General features: G+C 41.3%; 7 protein-coding genes across 7 annotated transcripts; 4 read left to right on the forward strand and 3 right to left on the reverse strand.

The window, feature by feature from the left end:
• Positions 1-3,008: 3,008 nt before the first annotated feature.
• EAF01_006219 (uncharacterized protein) lies at positions 3,009-3,812 on the forward strand (the record flags this gene model as incomplete). Its single annotated transcript, XM_038914473.1, has 2 exons — positions 3,009-3,682; positions 3,731-3,812. The coding sequence occupies 2 exons, from the start codon at positions 3,009-3,011 to the stop codon at positions 3,810-3,812; spliced, it is 756 nt and encodes a 251-aa protein (XP_038769428.1).
• Positions 3,813-6,796: 2,984 nt separating this feature from the next.
• Positions 6,797-8,353, reverse strand: EAF01_006220 (uncharacterized protein; the record flags this gene model as incomplete). Its single annotated transcript, XM_038914474.1, has 1 exon — positions 6,797-8,353. One exon carries the CDS (start codon positions 8,351-8,353, stop codon positions 6,797-6,799), a length of 1,557 nt encoding a protein of 518 aa, XP_038769429.1.
• A 1,641-nt stretch (positions 8,354-9,994) lies between these two features.
• EAF01_006221 (uncharacterized protein) lies at positions 9,995-11,067 on the forward strand. Its single transcript, XM_038914475.1, has 2 exons — positions 9,995-10,191; positions 10,257-11,067. Exons 1-2 carry the CDS (start codon positions 10,107-10,109, stop codon positions 10,919-10,921), a joined length of 750 nt encoding a protein of 249 aa, XP_038769430.1. The 5' UTR covers positions 9,995-10,106; the 3' UTR covers positions 10,922-11,067.
• Positions 11,068-11,965: 898 nt separating this feature from the next.
• On the reverse strand, positions 11,966-12,520 carry EAF01_006222 (uncharacterized protein; the record flags this gene model as incomplete). The annotated part of the gene is made up of 3 exons (XM_038914476.1): positions 11,966-12,190; positions 12,215-12,366; positions 12,490-12,520. The coding sequence occupies 3 exons, from the start codon at positions 12,518-12,520 to the stop codon at positions 11,966-11,968; spliced, it is 408 nt and encodes a 135-aa protein (XP_038769431.1).
• Positions 12,521-12,661: 141 nt separating this feature from the next.
• Positions 12,662-13,198, forward strand: EAF01_006223 (uncharacterized protein; the record flags this gene model as incomplete). Its single annotated transcript, XM_038914477.1, has 2 exons — positions 12,662-12,773; positions 12,837-13,198. 2 exons carry the CDS (start codon positions 12,662-12,664, stop codon positions 13,196-13,198), a joined length of 474 nt encoding a protein of 157 aa, XP_038769432.1.
• Positions 13,199-14,235: 1,037 nt separating this feature from the next.
• On the reverse strand, positions 14,236-14,853 carry EAF01_006224 (uncharacterized protein; the record flags this gene model as incomplete). Its single annotated transcript, XM_038914478.1, has 1 exon — positions 14,236-14,853. One exon carries the CDS (start codon positions 14,851-14,853, stop codon positions 14,236-14,238), a length of 618 nt encoding a protein of 205 aa, XP_038769433.1.
• Positions 14,854-16,618: 1,765 nt separating this feature from the next.
• EAF01_006225 (uncharacterized protein) lies at positions 16,619-18,110 on the forward strand (the record flags this gene model as incomplete). The annotated part of the gene is made up of 3 exons (XM_038914479.1): positions 16,619-17,090; positions 17,194-18,012; positions 18,091-18,110. The coding sequence occupies 3 exons, from the start codon at positions 16,619-16,621 to the stop codon at positions 18,108-18,110; spliced, it is 1,311 nt and encodes a 436-aa protein (XP_038769434.1).
• Positions 18,111-18,214: the final 104 nt, after the last annotated feature.

The following is an 18,214-nucleotide window of genomic DNA, read 5'->3' on the forward strand; positions in this document are numbered from 1 at the left end:
ATCTTCAAGTGACGACCGCGATAGCACCGAGTACTAAAGAAAGGAGCGTTTAATCCCTTATTGTGGGATGTTTTGTGAAATTATGAAATCCGATTGATGTATGTTTGAATCATGTTCATTTCTACGTGGCACTTTGATCCTAGATCAACGGTTTCGTGTCATTGTTGGAGCATAATGAAGAATTTCCTCACATATCACGACTTTTGAAATGCCGTCTGAGATATCAACACACAGATATGAGGTCGGAGCATTATGATGATTTGCCGATATCACTTGCCCCTTTATGGACTAGACATGTCGATTGAGTGGATATTGAGGCTCAAGGCTTGTCCTTTCGGATAGCACGATCCTCACTTCACTTGGAACGGCTTAATTCCTTGGACCCATAAAAACAAGTAAAGCCTATGAAAATTGAAGGAAAAAAACAAGGTTCCACGAGTTTGCGGCGGGAACGAAGCGGCAGTCAAGAAAGGTTCAGCCAAGCAACTGTGATCCGACAAGCGAGTGAAAAAAAAGGATTAGATTTGCATGGCATAAGGATCTTGAATTGGCGCCCGTCATCCAAGACTGCATCCTTTGAGAGGGCTGCGTGTCATGCGTATATCGCGTGTTTCTTGATATTGTTTTGGTTTCTAGAGCCGAGCGGATGAAAAGGATAGAGTGGTTTCGCAGAAGAATCCGGTTATTGAGTTTTCCCAATTAGCCATATAATTCTTTTTCTCTTATCAGTACCCCCCGAGGACTAACCGATTGAGTCGCTCATCTATTTCCCAGATTAGCACAGATATCACCCAGAAAAAAACAAGGCGGACTTCGTTTTTTTTTGTTTGTTTGGTGAAACCCACATGAAAAAGGTCATATTTCGGTTTTATTTCAACGACAGCCCATTCAAAACTCCACCTCGTGGATATTCTCTCGGCCATACTTTCATCTCCAGAGATCAATCATGTAACGCATACCAGTGTGAAATCTCCAGACAATCAATATACGGATACATACGTAATTACCATCCAGAAATCCATGAAATTCGGCCGAGATGTGTTGTTCGATGGAATTCTTTTCTTCTTTTTGTGGTACCACGGCGACAAATGTACCACATTGTCGCCCATGGGACCTCCTCATTTTCTCCCAACTTTGGATACCTTTACCCATGGGACACGAGAAATGGAGTATGCAGTTTGGGGTGTAACACTGTACTCCGTGCAATCTGGATTCTCGGGGCCCCCCCTTTTCTGACACCTTTGATGCAGATGGTGCCGTGATGCCGGCGGGTGGGAGTGGACGACAGTGACGATATACATTTCGGGGGTTTGCTTCAAAGTTGATGAATGAGGAGATTCTCGGAATCACCCCACCGATGAATAAGTCATATCACGTGAGATCTTCAAACCCCGAGTCATGTTTGTTGTGAAAACTTTTTCTCTTTTTTTGCCTCCCTCGCGTGAAAATCTGTTCGCGAATGTGTCTCGTCTCGAATATTCATTCGGATGGAGTTTAACAGTCAAAGAAAAGTCTTGAGATCGAAGGACTATGATTCGGTTATTTCCGTACACTTTCTTTGACATATGGTCCCAAGCTCTACGACGTCTACGTACTGGAAATCCAAGTCGCAGTTGCCGATTAGCGAAGGTTCTTGTCGATTGAGTCATTCCCTTGAAATCCATATTAAATAATCTCTTTAAAAAAAATGTAGATAAAGACATAGGGGAATCTTATTGTCGTCATGAAATATATCTACTTCGTTTCTGGTTGAATTTTTATAGAATCTAATTACTGATATCAAAGTGATCAAACCTGGCGTGTTTTTCTCACATGAAGAGCCAAGCCAACAAAGCCACACACCATTGCCCTGACTATCAATCCTTAGTTGCCGTTCAAGTTCCATGCTAAAATCACTGTATCGTTCTAGAAAACACCAAGAGTCTGGTTTCTTGGACCCTTGGAATTTGGCGGTGAGTTTTAGAATTTTGCATGACTTCTTGGAGTTCTTGTATCCTTTAGTGCATATAGTCGCTCAAAATAGAAGTGATACCACAAATATTAAAGGAAAAAGAGTGAAGCGTTTTAACTGGCATCGAATATCCATTGGAAACATTGAGTCTTTTATTGCGATGTAATTTTCTTCAGTAAAGTCTGCGACAAAATCATTATCATCATCGTCGTCGTCTCCATTGCTTCCCTTTATTAGCATCCTCAACACTCAAAGATCCATGGGTCCCTTACCACATATATAACATATAACTATTATGCCTCTTTCACATTATTGTATGCGTTCTGTAAGCTTAATGGGACATTCGGTATAATGCATCAAATTGAGGAAACGGGACAACTGGTTTCCGATATTGAAGCCATTGGAAAGGGGTTTGAATAAGTATAAATATGACGGTAACCCTTTTCTTTAACCATATACCGCAGTTTCGGCATTGCATATGTCAATCGGTCTGATACTTTGTATCCTTAACCTATGGACTTTCTGATATAAAGGCCCCACTCGGTATGTATAAGTGAGGCTAACGAGGGTCGGCAATCAAGCTTAAAAAGATAGATGAGAGACTACCCTCTGCCTTCTTATTGAAGTACAAGTTTCAATTGCCAGTTTTTCATTGCAGAATACTGTAATTCTTACAATGTAGTAAGCTTATCGTCAATGGAAAGATGAACAAGACAGCAAAGGGGTGGGCATACTTCCAGGCTACGAGATTGAGGACATATCAATTCTTTTAATGATGGATCCCACCAAATAACTCGGGTTGTATCGAAAGCTCGATGCATCTTTACACATTAGGAATGAATATTGTTATCTTGTATCGTACTTGGAAGATGATATTCCATAGATAAAGAATAATGGGTTGTGGTAATTTTGTATTGATCGTTCTTGCCTGCAAGCGAATCGCCGCCAACGTCTTAATTTGTACCTTCACTACCTCACTCTTTTTTTGTCACGTCGCAGTTAATCACTTCACCCCCAACTATAATATTCCCAGGAGAAAAGCAATTATAGATCAAAGATGTCAGACTTTTTGAGATCTTCATCAATTTCTTCTCCTTCTACTCGTTCTGCATTCTCTAGACGTCGATTTGTTACTCTTAAATTAGCCGACCTTCCATTAACCGCTTCTTCATCAATACCCCCACTATCAACTAGGGCTTCAACAGCGACTTCTTTATCGGTTGGACCTTTGTCCGTTGGATCATTACCAGCCGAACTTCCACTCCCATCAATTGAACCTTCATCAAAAATATCGATTTCAGGTAGATTTCCATTCCCTGAACCTTCATTAGCTACATCCTCATCTTCCGGTACTCAATTACTTGAACCTCGATTACTTGAACCTCGATCTTTGGGAACCCGATTAGATGGTCACCCCATAGATGGTCCGGACTACCAAGTATCAAATGGATCAAAACCTGAAGTATATCACATTGATGTGAAAACATTCCCAACTGCTTCTCCATGTACTGTCTATAAGTTGCCAGCTCTTGGATACGATGCCTCTGATATAATTGCTGTTATTGGAAAGGTGCCGGGTTGGGCGACTTTGAAAGTGATGCTTGCCACCGCCGTGCTAAAATTTGGGAGATGTGCACAACCCCATCTACCTTCAAGATTTTTTCTGAAGGTACAGAAGGTGTCTTGGGTACCCATGAAATTTGAGAAAAACTTTATCGAAAGGCGGAATGGGTACGTTTCTATCATCTCTAGCTTTATTGCAGTTTTTTTCTATTCTAGAATCTGGCTGTGCTGCAATAAAACCCTGAATTTTTCCGGTTGTTTACAAATTAATCTGAGTCTTGAGATCGACTTTTTTTAAGGATACGACAGACAGATGAAGTATACTATAAACCCTATCTTGCTTTCAAATATCGACCAAGAAACATTTGATAACCACAAGAAAAATTTGCAGGGCGCCATTGTCTAGTGTGCCTGTGTACTAATTTATCACTTTCATTGCTACGTGCTGTGCATGTGTACGCGTACATGAATCTTCTCCAAATCGTATAAAGAGTAGAGCGTGTGTCAAAATCACGAGCTCGAAAACAGACAATAAATAAGGTGCATGTCGAATAATTAGCGAAGTTGAAAAAGGGGCAATGAATTTTTATTCTGGTATTAGTTATCAAGTGAAGAAATCAACAGTAAGAGATTACAAAATTTAGAAGACTTTAGAGCTGGGTTTGGATTGTGATGTGTGAGAGATGTTCTCGAGACTTACATGGAGGTCTTTTTCTTATGAGAAGTCAAGAGCAAGGGAAAGGAAAGATTTAAGCATTTGGATATATGACGGAAGGGTAGTTTCCTGCGGGATGAAATAGAATCGGATAAGGAATAAGGTAAAAAACAACCTAATGACGACGATTACGCATTCTCGTTTTCTGACAGTAAACAAGTCCGGAATGATATCGACTAGATCACGACACTGACGAGGCGGGATATGGAACACCAATTTCCTTCGCACGCCAGTCCCAGTAGATTATCCGACCATACTGATGAATGAGGTCAGATAAGTCTGGTGTTGATGGAAGCCATTATTCCATTTTTACGTAGAACTATTATAATCTACGAGAAATTCGGATGAAAGAAAACTTCTATTTATAGACTCTACTGGTGAAATAAAGACTTGAAGGTTCGAAATGTAATCTTACAAATTGTTGAAATATAGGAGCTTCGATTGGATACACCCGGCCATACTCAATAGAAAAGGAACCGATTATTCAAAACAAGATGACAGATGGTAGGTAAATGGCAATACGGTTCCATGTGGCGGAGGTTTGAGGAGCATTTAACCATCTCTGAGTGTTTGGCTTTGTTATTCTCGTTCTGAGGGGTATTAAATGCCGTGTTGAGAATCTCATCTACTTAATATTTGAGAGCCTCAAAAAGTATTGATAATTGACAGCGAGAACAATATGCGACGATAAAATGAATAGGAATCTGATCCGATAATTCCCACTCCCTAGGTATTCACAGTAGAAGGTATAGATACTTCAGACGATCCAAATATCACACCTAGAATCACAGTAGAAAATTCCAAAAAACCACCCTGATAGCATGGCACTAAACCCGCAGTCCATCCAGTCACCTCGCCGTCCTCTCTTATCGTAGACCATTTCCTTGATTTTCATTCAAGATGTAGGAGATTGTGAGAGATAGTGGTAGCTCTTATATATCAGGAACCTTGAGATATTGGTTTGGGTAGAATATCATCAAGTACCTACGTAGGTAGTAACACATGTTGAAGAGACTCCACTTCCCCCGCGAATTCACCACGTCTGTTACCCCTCCCTCCCAGGAAATCCCTACTAATAAGCAGCCCTAGTAAAGTTCATGATACACAGAAATCTCATACCGGAGCTCTGTACACCCATTCACTCCCGAAGATTCAAATGACAGGAACAAAGTAAACAACTCTGTAAACCTAAACTTAACATCTCAACATATATACGGCGTACTAGCACCAAACACCAAATCGCCACAGCAGAAAAAGGTAAATTGAGAGAAAGCTCGAACAGGTCGCCAGCTCATCACTTTTCATTCTTTCCGTCAAATACCCAACGATAAAATCCGAAGCGAAAGTAACAGTAACAATAAGAATAAAACCCAACAGAACCCAACCAAACCAACCCTGATATCAAAAACAACAACAACATCAATCAACCCACTAAATCATCGCGTCAGCGACCTGGTGATCTGAATTCTCGACTTAACCACCAATTCATAAAGAACTATTCTATACCAGACCCCTAGAAATCTAACAAGAAACACATAATCCTCCTCCAACCTCGCAACACGTTGATTCAACTTGATTGTTCCGTGAAAGAAAAGAGTGACAAGTGAGCTCCCGAAGTCATTTATATCAGTACAAGGCGAGTATGTTGTGATTCACTCGGATCGATTTATCATAATAGGTATCTGCATAACTATTTCCAGATTTCAGATTTCGAGATCCCCACCCCGCGAATTGCAACCAGCCAACCTCAACCAATCCACAATCCTATACCAACCCTTCCTTCCACTTCTACCTCCCCCTCCATATCCTATTCCCAGTATACATACTTATATAACCCCCCACCCCTCCTACACCACAAACCCCAAAGTCAACCATATACGGATATCTAGAACGCTTACTTGTTCTTCGCGGTTAGATAACCCTTGATCTCTGAGTAATTTAGTATTTGCCCTTCCCCGCCCCCCTCAATCAGTCAGAAGGGATCAAATATCAAACCGAAAAAATGCTTCTTCTAAATTTCTAGATAACAAAAAAGACAAAGAAGTGAAAAAGAGACAACAAATATGTCTTGTCGAATTGTCGATACAATAGAGGGAAATGGTTACATAGCGAAAATGTCAATTGGGCATAAAAAGTCAACAAGAAATAGTAATGCCGATCAGACGCCGAACGAATGACAATAGAAAATGATATTTGGCCTTACTCATACGCGAATCTTCTCATCTCGGACCTATGTAGTATTCACAATTCCTACAATGAATGAACTGTATAATGCGACAGTACTCCGTTGAGTAAAGACATGACTGAATGACAAGGTTTGTAGCATGGGAGTGATATTTTTCACCAAATCAAGGGACTAGAAAACATGAACGGCGTGAAAGGCACAAGAGTCAAAATATAATACTCAAAAGACAAAAGCGCTTTTTTATTATCGGTATATTAATGTACAGGAGAATTATATGTAATCGCCACAAATCATATCATATCATATCATTAACCTCATCCACCAGTTGCAACTATAATACAAAACGTTATTTTTTTTTCCAGATCCGAGGACTTAAGTCCATTTAACCAGCTTGGTACATGGTCAAAGCAGCCACATGTGGGTTGACATTTGATAAGTTGAAAGCAGTGTAGGTTTGATTTGTATCGGTCAAAGCCAAAAACATAGTACCGTTGATAGCTGGATCACCCTCATAAGTGGAGACATCCGGTTGGATAGTCATAGCATAGTTAACACCATTTGCCGATGAAACATTCATAAGAGGTGAATATGTGACATTTAATTGGGAAACCCACATTGCCCATGATGGTGTACCAGCGCTGGTGGAAGTAACGTAAGAGTTATTTGGTCCAACGGCTTGACCGGGGTTATCCCATTGAAGGTAGACCTCGCGTCCTGGGTAGGAAAGAGGGATAGATCGGTTTTGGGAGATAGATGCTGAGCAATCAAAGCCAGTGACGTTATTACCGACACATGAGTCGATTGGTGCCAACTTTGAGTCACTTGGTGCAGCAGGACCAAATCCTGCAGTCTCGTTGAAAGCAGTTTGTGTGGCATTACGACGAGCGATGTTTGGTTGGTTGAGAACGGTAAGTTGTGGGAAGTTCTGCCAGACAAGACGCTTGGAGTTGGATGGACAAGAAGAAATATATGGTGCGAGAAGAGTCCACGCCCAAGATTGAGGAATACCAGTTTCGAACCAAACTGGCATAGGGAAGAGACCAGCAAATTGACGGAAAATCATCTGTTGACGAGCTTCAGTCGCAATGGATTGGTCAAGAAGTTGTGCAACTTCACGTGAATCGAGATGAGCTTGGAAACCCCATACTCCAGACTCTCCATATCTAGTAAGCTTTTGAGTAAAGTCAAATGCTTCAGTAACGGTAGTGAAAGGATAGTTGTATGTGCATTGTGGGGTTGCACCTCCTGGTCCTCCAAGTAAATTCGAAAGGAGAGTAGCATGACCTGCTTCTTGATCGGCCATAAACTCGATGAGGAATCTATCGCTAGGAGTGAGACCAGCAGCGGTGAATTCTTCTTCGGAGAATGTGGCTAGAATGTTATGGAAGAGATCGAGTTCAATCCACTCTTGATAGAGACCTAAGAGAATTGATTGATAATCGAAATCAGACTGAACACGATAGACTGGCTCAGTGCCATTGGTTCCTAGACCACCAGCTGGCTGGTATGGAATTGGTTGAGGCTCATGAAGTGTACCATCTGGTACATATGTTGTCTCTGCTTGTCTAGCTGGCAGGATTGGTACCTCGCTGGCAAGTGCGATGGTACTTAAAGCTCCAGTGGTGGTAGGTGTACCACTGTATGGGCCATGGCTTGTGACACCAGTGACTTCAGGACTGATAACTGGTGCGACTGGAGCAGTGGCACCTGGAATTTCTGATGCTGGAATTCCAGCAACTGAAGCGACTGATGAAACTGCTGCGCTGTTTACAGCTGGCTGTTGATTGTAGGAAAAGACGCCGAATGGTGAAGCAGATCCGGAAGCTGCTGGAGCGCCTGTAGCAGCTTGAATTTGGCCATCACTGATTTGGCTGATAGAAGCTGGAACAGCTGCGACCGCTGCAACAAAGCTAGCGGTGATGCCTGCCTGATAAAACATTTTAGAAGTTCAATGTGAATGAACAAGTAAAAGGCAAGGAATTGTTGCTTGAATGAAACAAAAGCTCAATGAAAACAAGTAATTGATATAGAAATTCGATTGCCACGAGAAAGCTAAGGAGCTTCATGACGCTTGTCATGGAAAGCTCTTGTGGAACTATGAAGTAATGAAAAATAACAAATACATCTTAGCGTGTCACAATCGTAACTGCTGATTGGTTCCAAGAAAAGCAGTTTTTAACAAATCGTGGAAATCTCCAATGTCATCTTTTACGTCAACACATTAGACGGAGAAAAGCTGTAGAAAGCGGTTTGGTACATGGTGGTACGCAAGCGGTGGGAAGCTCTAGTCTCGGCATCGGCATCTAAATCTTGGTTATGGGAAAAAAAGACCTTAAAACGTGGAAAATGCACGGGTGTCAAAGATTGTGTAGCAATGATTCGATTGATTGATGAAAGGGATTTACTCCGCTCTTGATAGATAAAGGGGGCGATTGACTGGTTGCGCCAGGAACCAGGAACGGTCAACAAAGCCTTCTGAGGAGTAAATGTTCCGCGCATATAAAATATTAGCAAAAGGGACTCAGTCGAACGAAATTTCCATATCAGAAAACTGGAGGGACATAGAGAATCCGCCTCAAGCTGTGTGAGTATTGGGAAAAGGTGTTATGCTCCATTCTATGAAGAAAGCTAACAAGGCTAGAATTCGCGATTCGACATTAACGTCATAGCTACTTGTATAATCTCCTAGAATCTTTTTAGTGACTTGATGAGAATGTCGCTAGGTGCTGTGCAACAAAGTTGTGCCCCGTGGGTCACAATATTGCACGTTCTCAGCTAATAGTCAACCCCAGAGTCCTCATTGTATTTTGGACCTAACGGCGGTGCGAGAGATAGCGTTGAGTTAGTTTCCTGTATCCAGCTAAATCTCTTATCGAGATACTGCTAAGTATTCTGCATCATATCGCACTAATTGATGATATATCGAAAACTCGTTTTCGGACCTGATACTTGCTTTTTTGGTAAGCATTTTGCAATCATTTGTGTATGTTTCTCCACCAGTACTCGAACCAATATTTCTGTGTATGTATGAGTTTTCAGTACAAGCCAGTACCGGTATAACTGCCATGGAGAGCAGACCGATGTGGCGAATTCCGAACCTCGAACTTTGTCCGATGTTATGGATTTATGATGAGATGAAATTGCCCCATGTAGATGATCAGCACAGGGAATTCAAATCTGGTTTTATCAAATCCCATTTATTTAACAAATGCCATAACATCAGCCGAACTGGCGGTCGATGACGCTTTGAAGTTGATTTCTAAAAGGAATTCCTTGCCGATAAGTTATAACGCTGCGTTCTTGGATCTGCAAAAGACTGTGCGAAAGACTTGACCATGGGGGGGAAGAAGTATTCTTACCGCGCCAAAGGTCTTATTACTCTCGTTGTACTCGAGTAAAGAATGAGGAGTGGAATGGCAGAGAACAAAGAGAGAATCGTCAATCTTGACTTGATAATCAATAAAGATCTTTGAGATCTTTGAAGTTGTGTTCGTGATTGATATCTTTTTCCGTAAGTCCTGCTTGTTTGTGAAATGAAAATCCTGAGCTACGGAAAGATGGTGAGGTCGACTTTAGCCGAAGATAATCCGTCCTCATTATTAGAGTCAAGCATGAGACGACGATAATATTAATTTTTATGAACATCTCATCATTCCCACCTCCAAAGATATATCGATTTCGTTGTATACCACATGAGATTGACGTCGAATCTTCTTTTTCGTCCCTCACTCCTCAAAATGGCCCTTCATCCTCCCCCAAATAGCTCGAAACTCATTTGTAAGTTCTACCAAAACCCCTCCATCACTACCCACCTACATATCTAATCAAGAGTCATACCACAGTCGCACCCGCCAACGACAAAACCAATGCTCAGGCAGATCAATTCGTAAAAGGCGCACTCGATCGTAAAGATCTCGATTCCAATCCTCTGACACAATTTCATTCCTGGTTTTCCCACGCACAAAAAAATGGCGTTTATCATCCAGAGACCGTCTGTCTCTCAACTGCCAGTTTACCTTCCGGTCGCGTATCAGCACGTATGGTATACTTGAAAGAATTAGATGCAAAAGGAGGATATGTTATATATAGCAATTGGGGCACGAGTAAAAAGGCGAAAGATATTGCGGAGAATAAATGGGCAAGTCTTACCTTTTGGTGGCAAGAATTGGAGAGACAGGTTAGAGTTGAGGGGAAGGTGGAGAGGTTACCTAATGAGGAAAGTCAGGTCTATTATGACTTGAGGGCGAGAGGTAGTAGGATTGGTGCTTGGGCTAGTCCGCAGAGTCAGGTATTGAAGGGAAGGGAGGAATTGGAGGAGAGGGTTAAGGAGGTTGAGAAGAGATTCGAGGGTCAGGAGAAGATACCAGTGCCGGAGTTTTGGGGAGGGTTAAGAATCATACCGGAGATGGTCGAGTTTTGGCAAGGGAGAGATAGTAGGTTGCATGATCGATTTCGATATGAGAAGAAAGAGGATGGAGAATGGGATATTCAAAGGCTAAGTCCGTGAGTTGGGGAAAGTCAGAGATGTAAGGATTAAGATGTGTACAACACCACTCAATTGAAGTATTACCGTTTACATGCTGACCACAGAGCTTTATAAATTCACTGTGCACTGTGTGCTTTTTGTTTTTTGAAATTTGGGCAATACATAGCATTATCGTTCATTTTCCACAGAAAGTTCTGTGAGCAATATCAAGCATTACTTCCTTTGTATGTTCACGTCATCGCTTGGATGCCGAGAATCTACAATATAACAACATCTAATGTGTCCTCTGTCACATACGACCATAGACTGAAGAGAATTGGGCATCCCGTCCGCTCTGCCATACACAAGCTTCAGATCGGTGGATTAGTAGTTGGGTGGGTGACCACCAGCGAATCCCCACTGTTGTATGTTATCTTTTTGCTTCTTTTTGCCATCTCACCAGGTTTGAATATTATAACTTTTTTTATTACAGAGAATAAACTGAACTCTGTCTCCTAAGATGATGACATTTATATAGGTATATCTCCAGACAGTTGCATCGATCGTTCCGCATAAGTAACACCATACTATCCACTGCCCTTGAGACAGCTAATAGCCAACGCAATCGCCCTCAGCAGGGCCATCCCTCTTTTTACCCTAGGAATGTTACACGCTCCCGGTGGGGTAGCCACATTATCTCTCGGTATAGCAAAACCATGACCACACCGATTTAGACCAGTAGACTTCCTATACAACGGTCAATTTATTCTCCTTCCCGAAATTATACGATTCGGTCGTATATTCGCGAACCAAGCATTTACAATCACCAGTGATGAAGCTGCCATTGTCGAGCGCAGCTGTCTTGATATCAAGGACTGTACTGGTGATCACCCACTACATTTTCCTTCTGTTCGGAAGACGTGTTTGCCGCTTGGCTGACTTTGTTGATATGGCTTGAATAATCAGCTTTCGATTGATGTCATCAGGGAAGAAGTATAGCTCGTGGAGAAGTAGGTAGCAACCGAGACTAAGCATTTTATACGATACGATACAAAGAGATCTATTGGTGTGCCGCAATTTATATCGTCAAATTTTGGGTATGCATGCATAAGCATCATAGCATTGGTATCGCAGAAGTGCATTTGTGTTTGTGGTCCGTCGATCGATTTGTTGGTTGGTATATGCAAGAGGTTTCTTGTTAGGGTTCAGTCCGCTACATTGTTTTATCATGGTCACTAGATGGTCTTCTGGATGAACATCGATAGCAGATGATATATCGGCGCCTGTTGAAACTCGGGGGATCATTGGTGGCTGGTACAATCATATTTGGAATACCTTTTTGACGGCATCTTTATGTTCGGGTAGGAAGTATTTGTCAAAAATAGTATTGTGTGTAGCCGTATTGCTGTTGAGGCCCTGGTTTACAATATATACCATGTCTTCAAACGCTTGGGCGAGTGCATCCTTTTTCGTGTTGTCTGGACCATCTGTTGGCTAATTAAAGACGGATAGTTGACGACGAAAGATATGAGCTGGGATGTCTGATCGCTCACCTGCCGCACTAGCAGTCAGTAAGAACCTAATCAAAGAGACGAATCACCGTCTCATACCAGTGTCATTGTTCGGTTGCGCCGCCTGCATTATTATAGCAATTGGCTTATATGTGCTAGGTATATATATATTGTACGTGTTTAAAGCATGCATCATCTACAGATCCAATTATTCTTTTGTTTGTTTATATCGGACTCCACTCAGTCAACTTCATTACATTTTCATCAAAAAATGAACAAATATCCTCATCGATTCAACGGCCAGCGATGGCAACTTTACACAAAACCCAAACTCCTAATTACAGCATCAGTTTGGTCGCCTTCATCTTCACTCTCAAAGTCCCGTGAACAGCCCGTCATCATCGATCTTACAATTATCCTCACAGATTCCACATAAACCATTACAGTCAATATCAATGATATTTTCCTAGCACCCGACAGAGGAAATCCCGTCAGCAGTCCCTACAGTCTTACTCATAAAGACACTGGTAGACAATCATCCAAAATCTACACGAACATCGGTTTAGCTACCACCAAAATTACTATCAATCCCGATAATGATATGGTGAATATGTATCCCGGGAAATCTTTCACCACCCAGGTACGCATTGGACTTGATATATTCTCCACTGGAGAGATTAGGGCTAGTACCATTGCGGATCCATGTCTTTATGCATCACCATTATCTTGCTTGAAGGCGGGAGAAACTTATGAAGTGGATTATCTTCTGAGAATAGTGGTAGACCAGAGATTATGTGTTGAGCTCTAAGGAGTCGCGAGAGTACCGTGCAAGAGCGGGTATAGTGGTGGAATAGGTTATTGGGAAACCATTAATTTGTAGATGAAATGATGTTCATCTTATTTTAGGTCCGGTGGTGAAGCTTTAAAGTAGAGTGAGCGAAACGACCTGAGATTATGATTGAAGTAGTGATGAAAAAGAAAATTAACGGAGAGGTAGATGGTTTGTATTTGAAAGATTATATAACTCTTGCTATTTTTTTTTAAATTCTGATATCGCTGATCTTGTTTTTCGCAGCTAATGGTCATGGGGAACTTTGTCAATGCAAATCGGTTTGAAGTTAAGTATACATATATGTACAATTTTCCACTTGGAAAAGTACAACAGGGAAACTATCTACAGGATATAGTAAGGAAATTGAAATCAGATTAAGTGCAAAGATCTTCGTTAACTGGGTTGCAGGAGGGTAATTGTGTGATGGCGAGGGCGATAGAGGAATACTAGTAGATGTGTAGTGTACAATACTGGAATCAGTATTCGGGATACCTGGATGCGGGCCTGGTAGATTTAATCATGTGATTCACCTCTTCTCCCGTTACCGTTTCGTATACGGACTTTCAGTTGAAGCTGGTGTATGGTAGATTCAGGAAAATTGGTCATCCTATCCGCTCTGCTATCAACAAGCCTCAAATCGACGAAGCTAGTAGCTGGATAGGTGACTACCAGCGACCCCCAACTGTTGTATATTTTAGTTTTTCTTGCTTCTTTTTGCCATTTCCACCACTTTTAGAGGTATCATGTCTTCTTTTATTATATTAAATAGTAGAGAGATTCTACTCGTCATCTTCACTTGCAATGAATCAGTTGAAGAACCTCGAAATGAAGAAATCGAGGAAATACAAGGATCTATTCGTGGCTGATCTTCATAGTACCCCTTCAACTACATTTTCCTCCCAGAATTTCGAAGCTTGAATCAACTATATCAAGCAAATTTTAAGAACAATAGAGCATCCGAGAGACATTCCAAACAAAATTGCATCAAAGCAGACCTGTGGGATCTCACCATCTTATACTTCAAATTCCGCCCCTTCACTTTCATAGTCCTCTCTCAGAACATTGGCTTCTGTCTTCTTTGCTTCTTCCCTATCCCCAACCAGAACATGCATCCAGTAACCCTTCGCTTTCACCACATACTTCTCACCACCCTTTAGTACAACTTCTGGAGCTTTTATCTCGATCTCCTTTGTTTCTTCAGCACCCGCAGCGATAGTAATTATATCATCATCCGAAAATACACCCTCTCGTGGCATCTTTCGATTAAGTTTTAAACCTAAACATGGAGCGAGATCTCTCGTGGCCAACGATTTGAATTCAAAAATTCCCATAGGAACAGCTCGTAGGTCGAAAGGGGTAGACCATCTGAGAAAGGATACAGTTTGATCTGATGGGTTACGTAGTGTAACTTTCAGCTTGATGATTGGTGAATCTTGTGGCTCGCTGTCGATTGTAGTAATGTCTGAGATTGATATTTGAATGGGAACATTGTGTTGATTTGTCGAGGGTGATTCCATTCTGATGAATAAGCCGCACAGTATAAGAGCGACAAGTATAATGATAAGCTTTGGGTTTATTGGGAATCTGCGCTGAGATGGAGTAATCGGATATTGTTCTCGACGATGTAACATTTCGCAAAATTTCTTTTTCCGTGAGTATGAGGAATGAGATACTCCAACAAATGAAGAATTGTCTCTTTGTTTGGCAAAAGCCAAGATAGACTATCTCAAATATAGAAGGTCGGATATTGAAGTGTGGGGTTGTTCCCGCACCCGCCACAACTTTATCCGAACGGTAGTTTCTTATCCAGATCAAGAGTGATCAATGTAGATGTTCTGCATGTCGGAATGATTCATTGGTTGTCGTCCCTTTGAAGTGGATTTTTCTTCTTGTTTAGTGACAAGTGAGAGACCATGATTTATAAGAGCGCAGATAAATAAAAAAAAGTCGAGATCCGGATAAATGACTGAACATCTTAATCAAGAGGATACATTATCAACCTGTTGAAATCCCGAGTCCAAGAACCTTAAACACTCGAAAACTTTACTCTCCATTGGTTTACCCATCTTTGCTTCTTTTCTACCCTTGTACACTCTCGTCAATGGTCGAGGCTTTGATTGAGGATCATATCTCTTTCTAGAAGGTGAAATCGAGCCAGCAAATATATAAAGACAACCGCCAAGCCCATATCTTCATTGAAGCCAAGACACACATTGTCTTGGTCTTTCTTGGATTTCTCAGTCGCTTGCAGTCAATGGTCAATCAATTGCCAAAAGTAGGCATTCAAAAGTTCAACTCCCGAGGCCTAATACCTCAACTTCACTTGGCGCTCGAGTGCTACCTTTCACGTCTAATGAAACGGCATAATCTTACATGAAAACGATAGAAAATTTGTTGATCGATTTCAAACTGCTTGGCCGCAGTATTCCAAGCGCCCGCATATCGCCAAAAGCTTCTAATATATCGTCTAAACTCGATAAACTTGGAATCTACCTAGTCATATTTAGTCTAATATAAAAGCCTTATCTTATAAACTAAAATGAAAGGAATAATTTTGAAAAACTTTAATAAATTATTATTAAATCAATAATTATTAATTTACCCTAAAGTTGATAAGTCTAATAATATTCAATAATAACAATGAAATTAAACTAAAAAGGATTTTCATTTTTGATTATAAAAATTGAGGTTCTATAATTTATGTGCTTTTGATATATGAATCATTGGAAAAAGTAGAAAAAAATTGGATTTCAAAAGATCTGACTAGGGAGATTGGCGAAATGCTAGGCTTAATACGGCTAGGTAGATTCCGAGTTTACTGAGTTTAGACAGTAGGATGTCTTGGCCTGATATCTAGTAACAAATTTCTCTAGCTTCCTATCTCGGTTAAAAGTTCATTCATCTTGACAACAACGACAGTTTGATTCACGATACTTGAGCACACTAATCATAATTCTGAAAGATACTTCCAATCATTCATTGCATTGGCATCGTATTCAGAGGCAAGCACATGGATCATGAGTGGAATTATATTCTTCATCATCACATGGGAGCTTGAGAACGCCAGTGCAGTTCACCGATGAGGCAGGCAGATTCGAATTTCGGCCGAGAAATTATGTGAAATGACGATCTGTTGAAGACAATAGATGAATTATTCTTATCAGTTACTCCTACCTTCCATTTATGACTACAAAGATCTATGTACCGTATTCTACGGCGGGAGAAGTCTTCCGAACTCAACAGTTCGAAAAGGAACGATGGTTAGTCTTAGAAGTGTCTATATATGAAGGGTCGATTTCCTTCAACTTCGAGTAACTCATCATCATCTTCAGCATCTCAAGTCTCTGAAAAGATAGCATCATTCTGATCTCTTCTCATCCCTATATTCAATTCAATATGCGCACTTTCTCCAAGATTTTGGCGATTGCCAGTTTAGCTGCCATCGCCAACTCTGCAGCTGTAAAGAGGCAAGTTACAATCTTCCAATTTTCCAATTTCTCATTCTCTGGGTTTCTGTTCAGCAAGGAATGGTCTTATACACCGAATTCATGCTGCAAGTTGATATTTTTGGCGCATTTCATTTGGGGATATTCACCTCATTTGGGACGACAACTCAGAAAATCAACTTGTTATATCGCGGACATCTCGAATTTCTCGAAACATCCGAGTCTTGATGATCGCTATAGCAAAAATCAAACTAACAATGCTTCTAGAGATAATGATGTCCTCGAAGTCACTTTGGTTGCTGGTGATAATGCTTTAGTTCATGCTTCTGTCAAGAATGTTGGAACTGAAGACTTGAACCTTTTGAGCTATGGAACTCTCTTCGACACTGCTCCAGTTCAAAAGGTCAACGTTTATGAAGGCGGTAAGTTTCCAGTATTTTGATTGCTCAAAATATAGTTCATGAATAGCTGTTCTCGGTATTTCATGTCTTGTATGTTCAAAGATCAAGAGCTAACATAAAAAAGAAACTGCCGTTCCATTCAAGGGAGTTCTTCGTTCCATTCAACGCACAGACTTGGCCCCAGAGGTTTTCCACACTCTTGCAGCAGGTGAAACCTTCGAGACTACGTTCAACGCAGCCGAGGTTCACGATCTCTCCACCTCAACCTACACTTTCGTAGCTGAAGGTGCCATTCCTTTTGCCAAAGCTGGGTCCACCGAAATTAGTGATTCCATCATCTTCAAGTCCAATGCCATCACTGTTTCCGTCGATGGTGAAGCCGCCAAATCCGTCGCAAAGGCTATCCCAGCCTCCATCGACCGCAGAACTGTCCTTCAATCAGGTTGTTCCACCACCCAAAGATCCCAAACCACCCAAGCACTTTCCTACTGTGCTTCCCTTGCTAGAGCAGCCTCCACAGCCGCATCATCAGGCTCCGCTACCAAGTTCAGCGAATACTTCAAGACAACCTTAGCTAGCACCCGCTCCGTCGTAGCAGCTCGTCTTAGCGCTGTCGCTTCCCAATGTAGTTCCCTCACCTCTGGTTCTACCAAGTACTACTGCACTGACATATACGGATACTGTGAATCCAACGTTCTCGCCTACACCATCCCATCCACCAACGAGATTGTCAACTGTCCTATCTACTACTCTGCTCTTCCAACACTTTCAGGCACTTGCCATGCACAAGATAGAGCTACAACCACTCTCCATGAGTTCACTCACGCACCTGCTACCTACAGCCCAGGAACTGCTGATAACGGTTACGGATATGCAGCTGCTACTGCTTTGACCAGTGCAAGAGCTGTCTTAAACGCTGATAGTTACGCTCTTTATGCCAATGGTAGGTTTTTCTATTCTTCCTTCTTTGATTTTTGTACAAGAAATCGATTATTTGAATTGTTGCTAATTATTAAAATAGCTATCTACGTCGGATGTTAAATCTGAAATGATTTTAACATCTCCAATGACTTTGATATCCAAAAGACGGTCCAAATATCAAGCTGTTATGTTTTATGATGGATGTTGTGACGATTACCTTCACG

This window comes from Botrytis porri (genome assembly GCF_014898465.1).
Source record: "Botrytis porri strain MUCL 3234 chromosome Unknown BPOR_008, whole genome shotgun sequence".
Taxonomy (NCBI): Eukaryota; Fungi; Ascomycota; class Leotiomycetes; order Helotiales; family Sclerotiniaceae; genus Botrytis; species Botrytis porri.

Excerpts from the sequence above, each read along its gene's own strand:
- EAF01_006221 (XM_038914475.1), top strand. The coding sequence starts at position 10,107 with ATGAGATTGACGTCGAATCTTCTTTTTCGTCCCTCACTCCTCAAAATG. Across the intron at positions 10,192-10,256 it reads AAATAGCTCGAAACTCATTT|TCGCACCCGCCAACGACAAA; the intron begins GTAAGTTCTACC and ends GTCATACCACAG.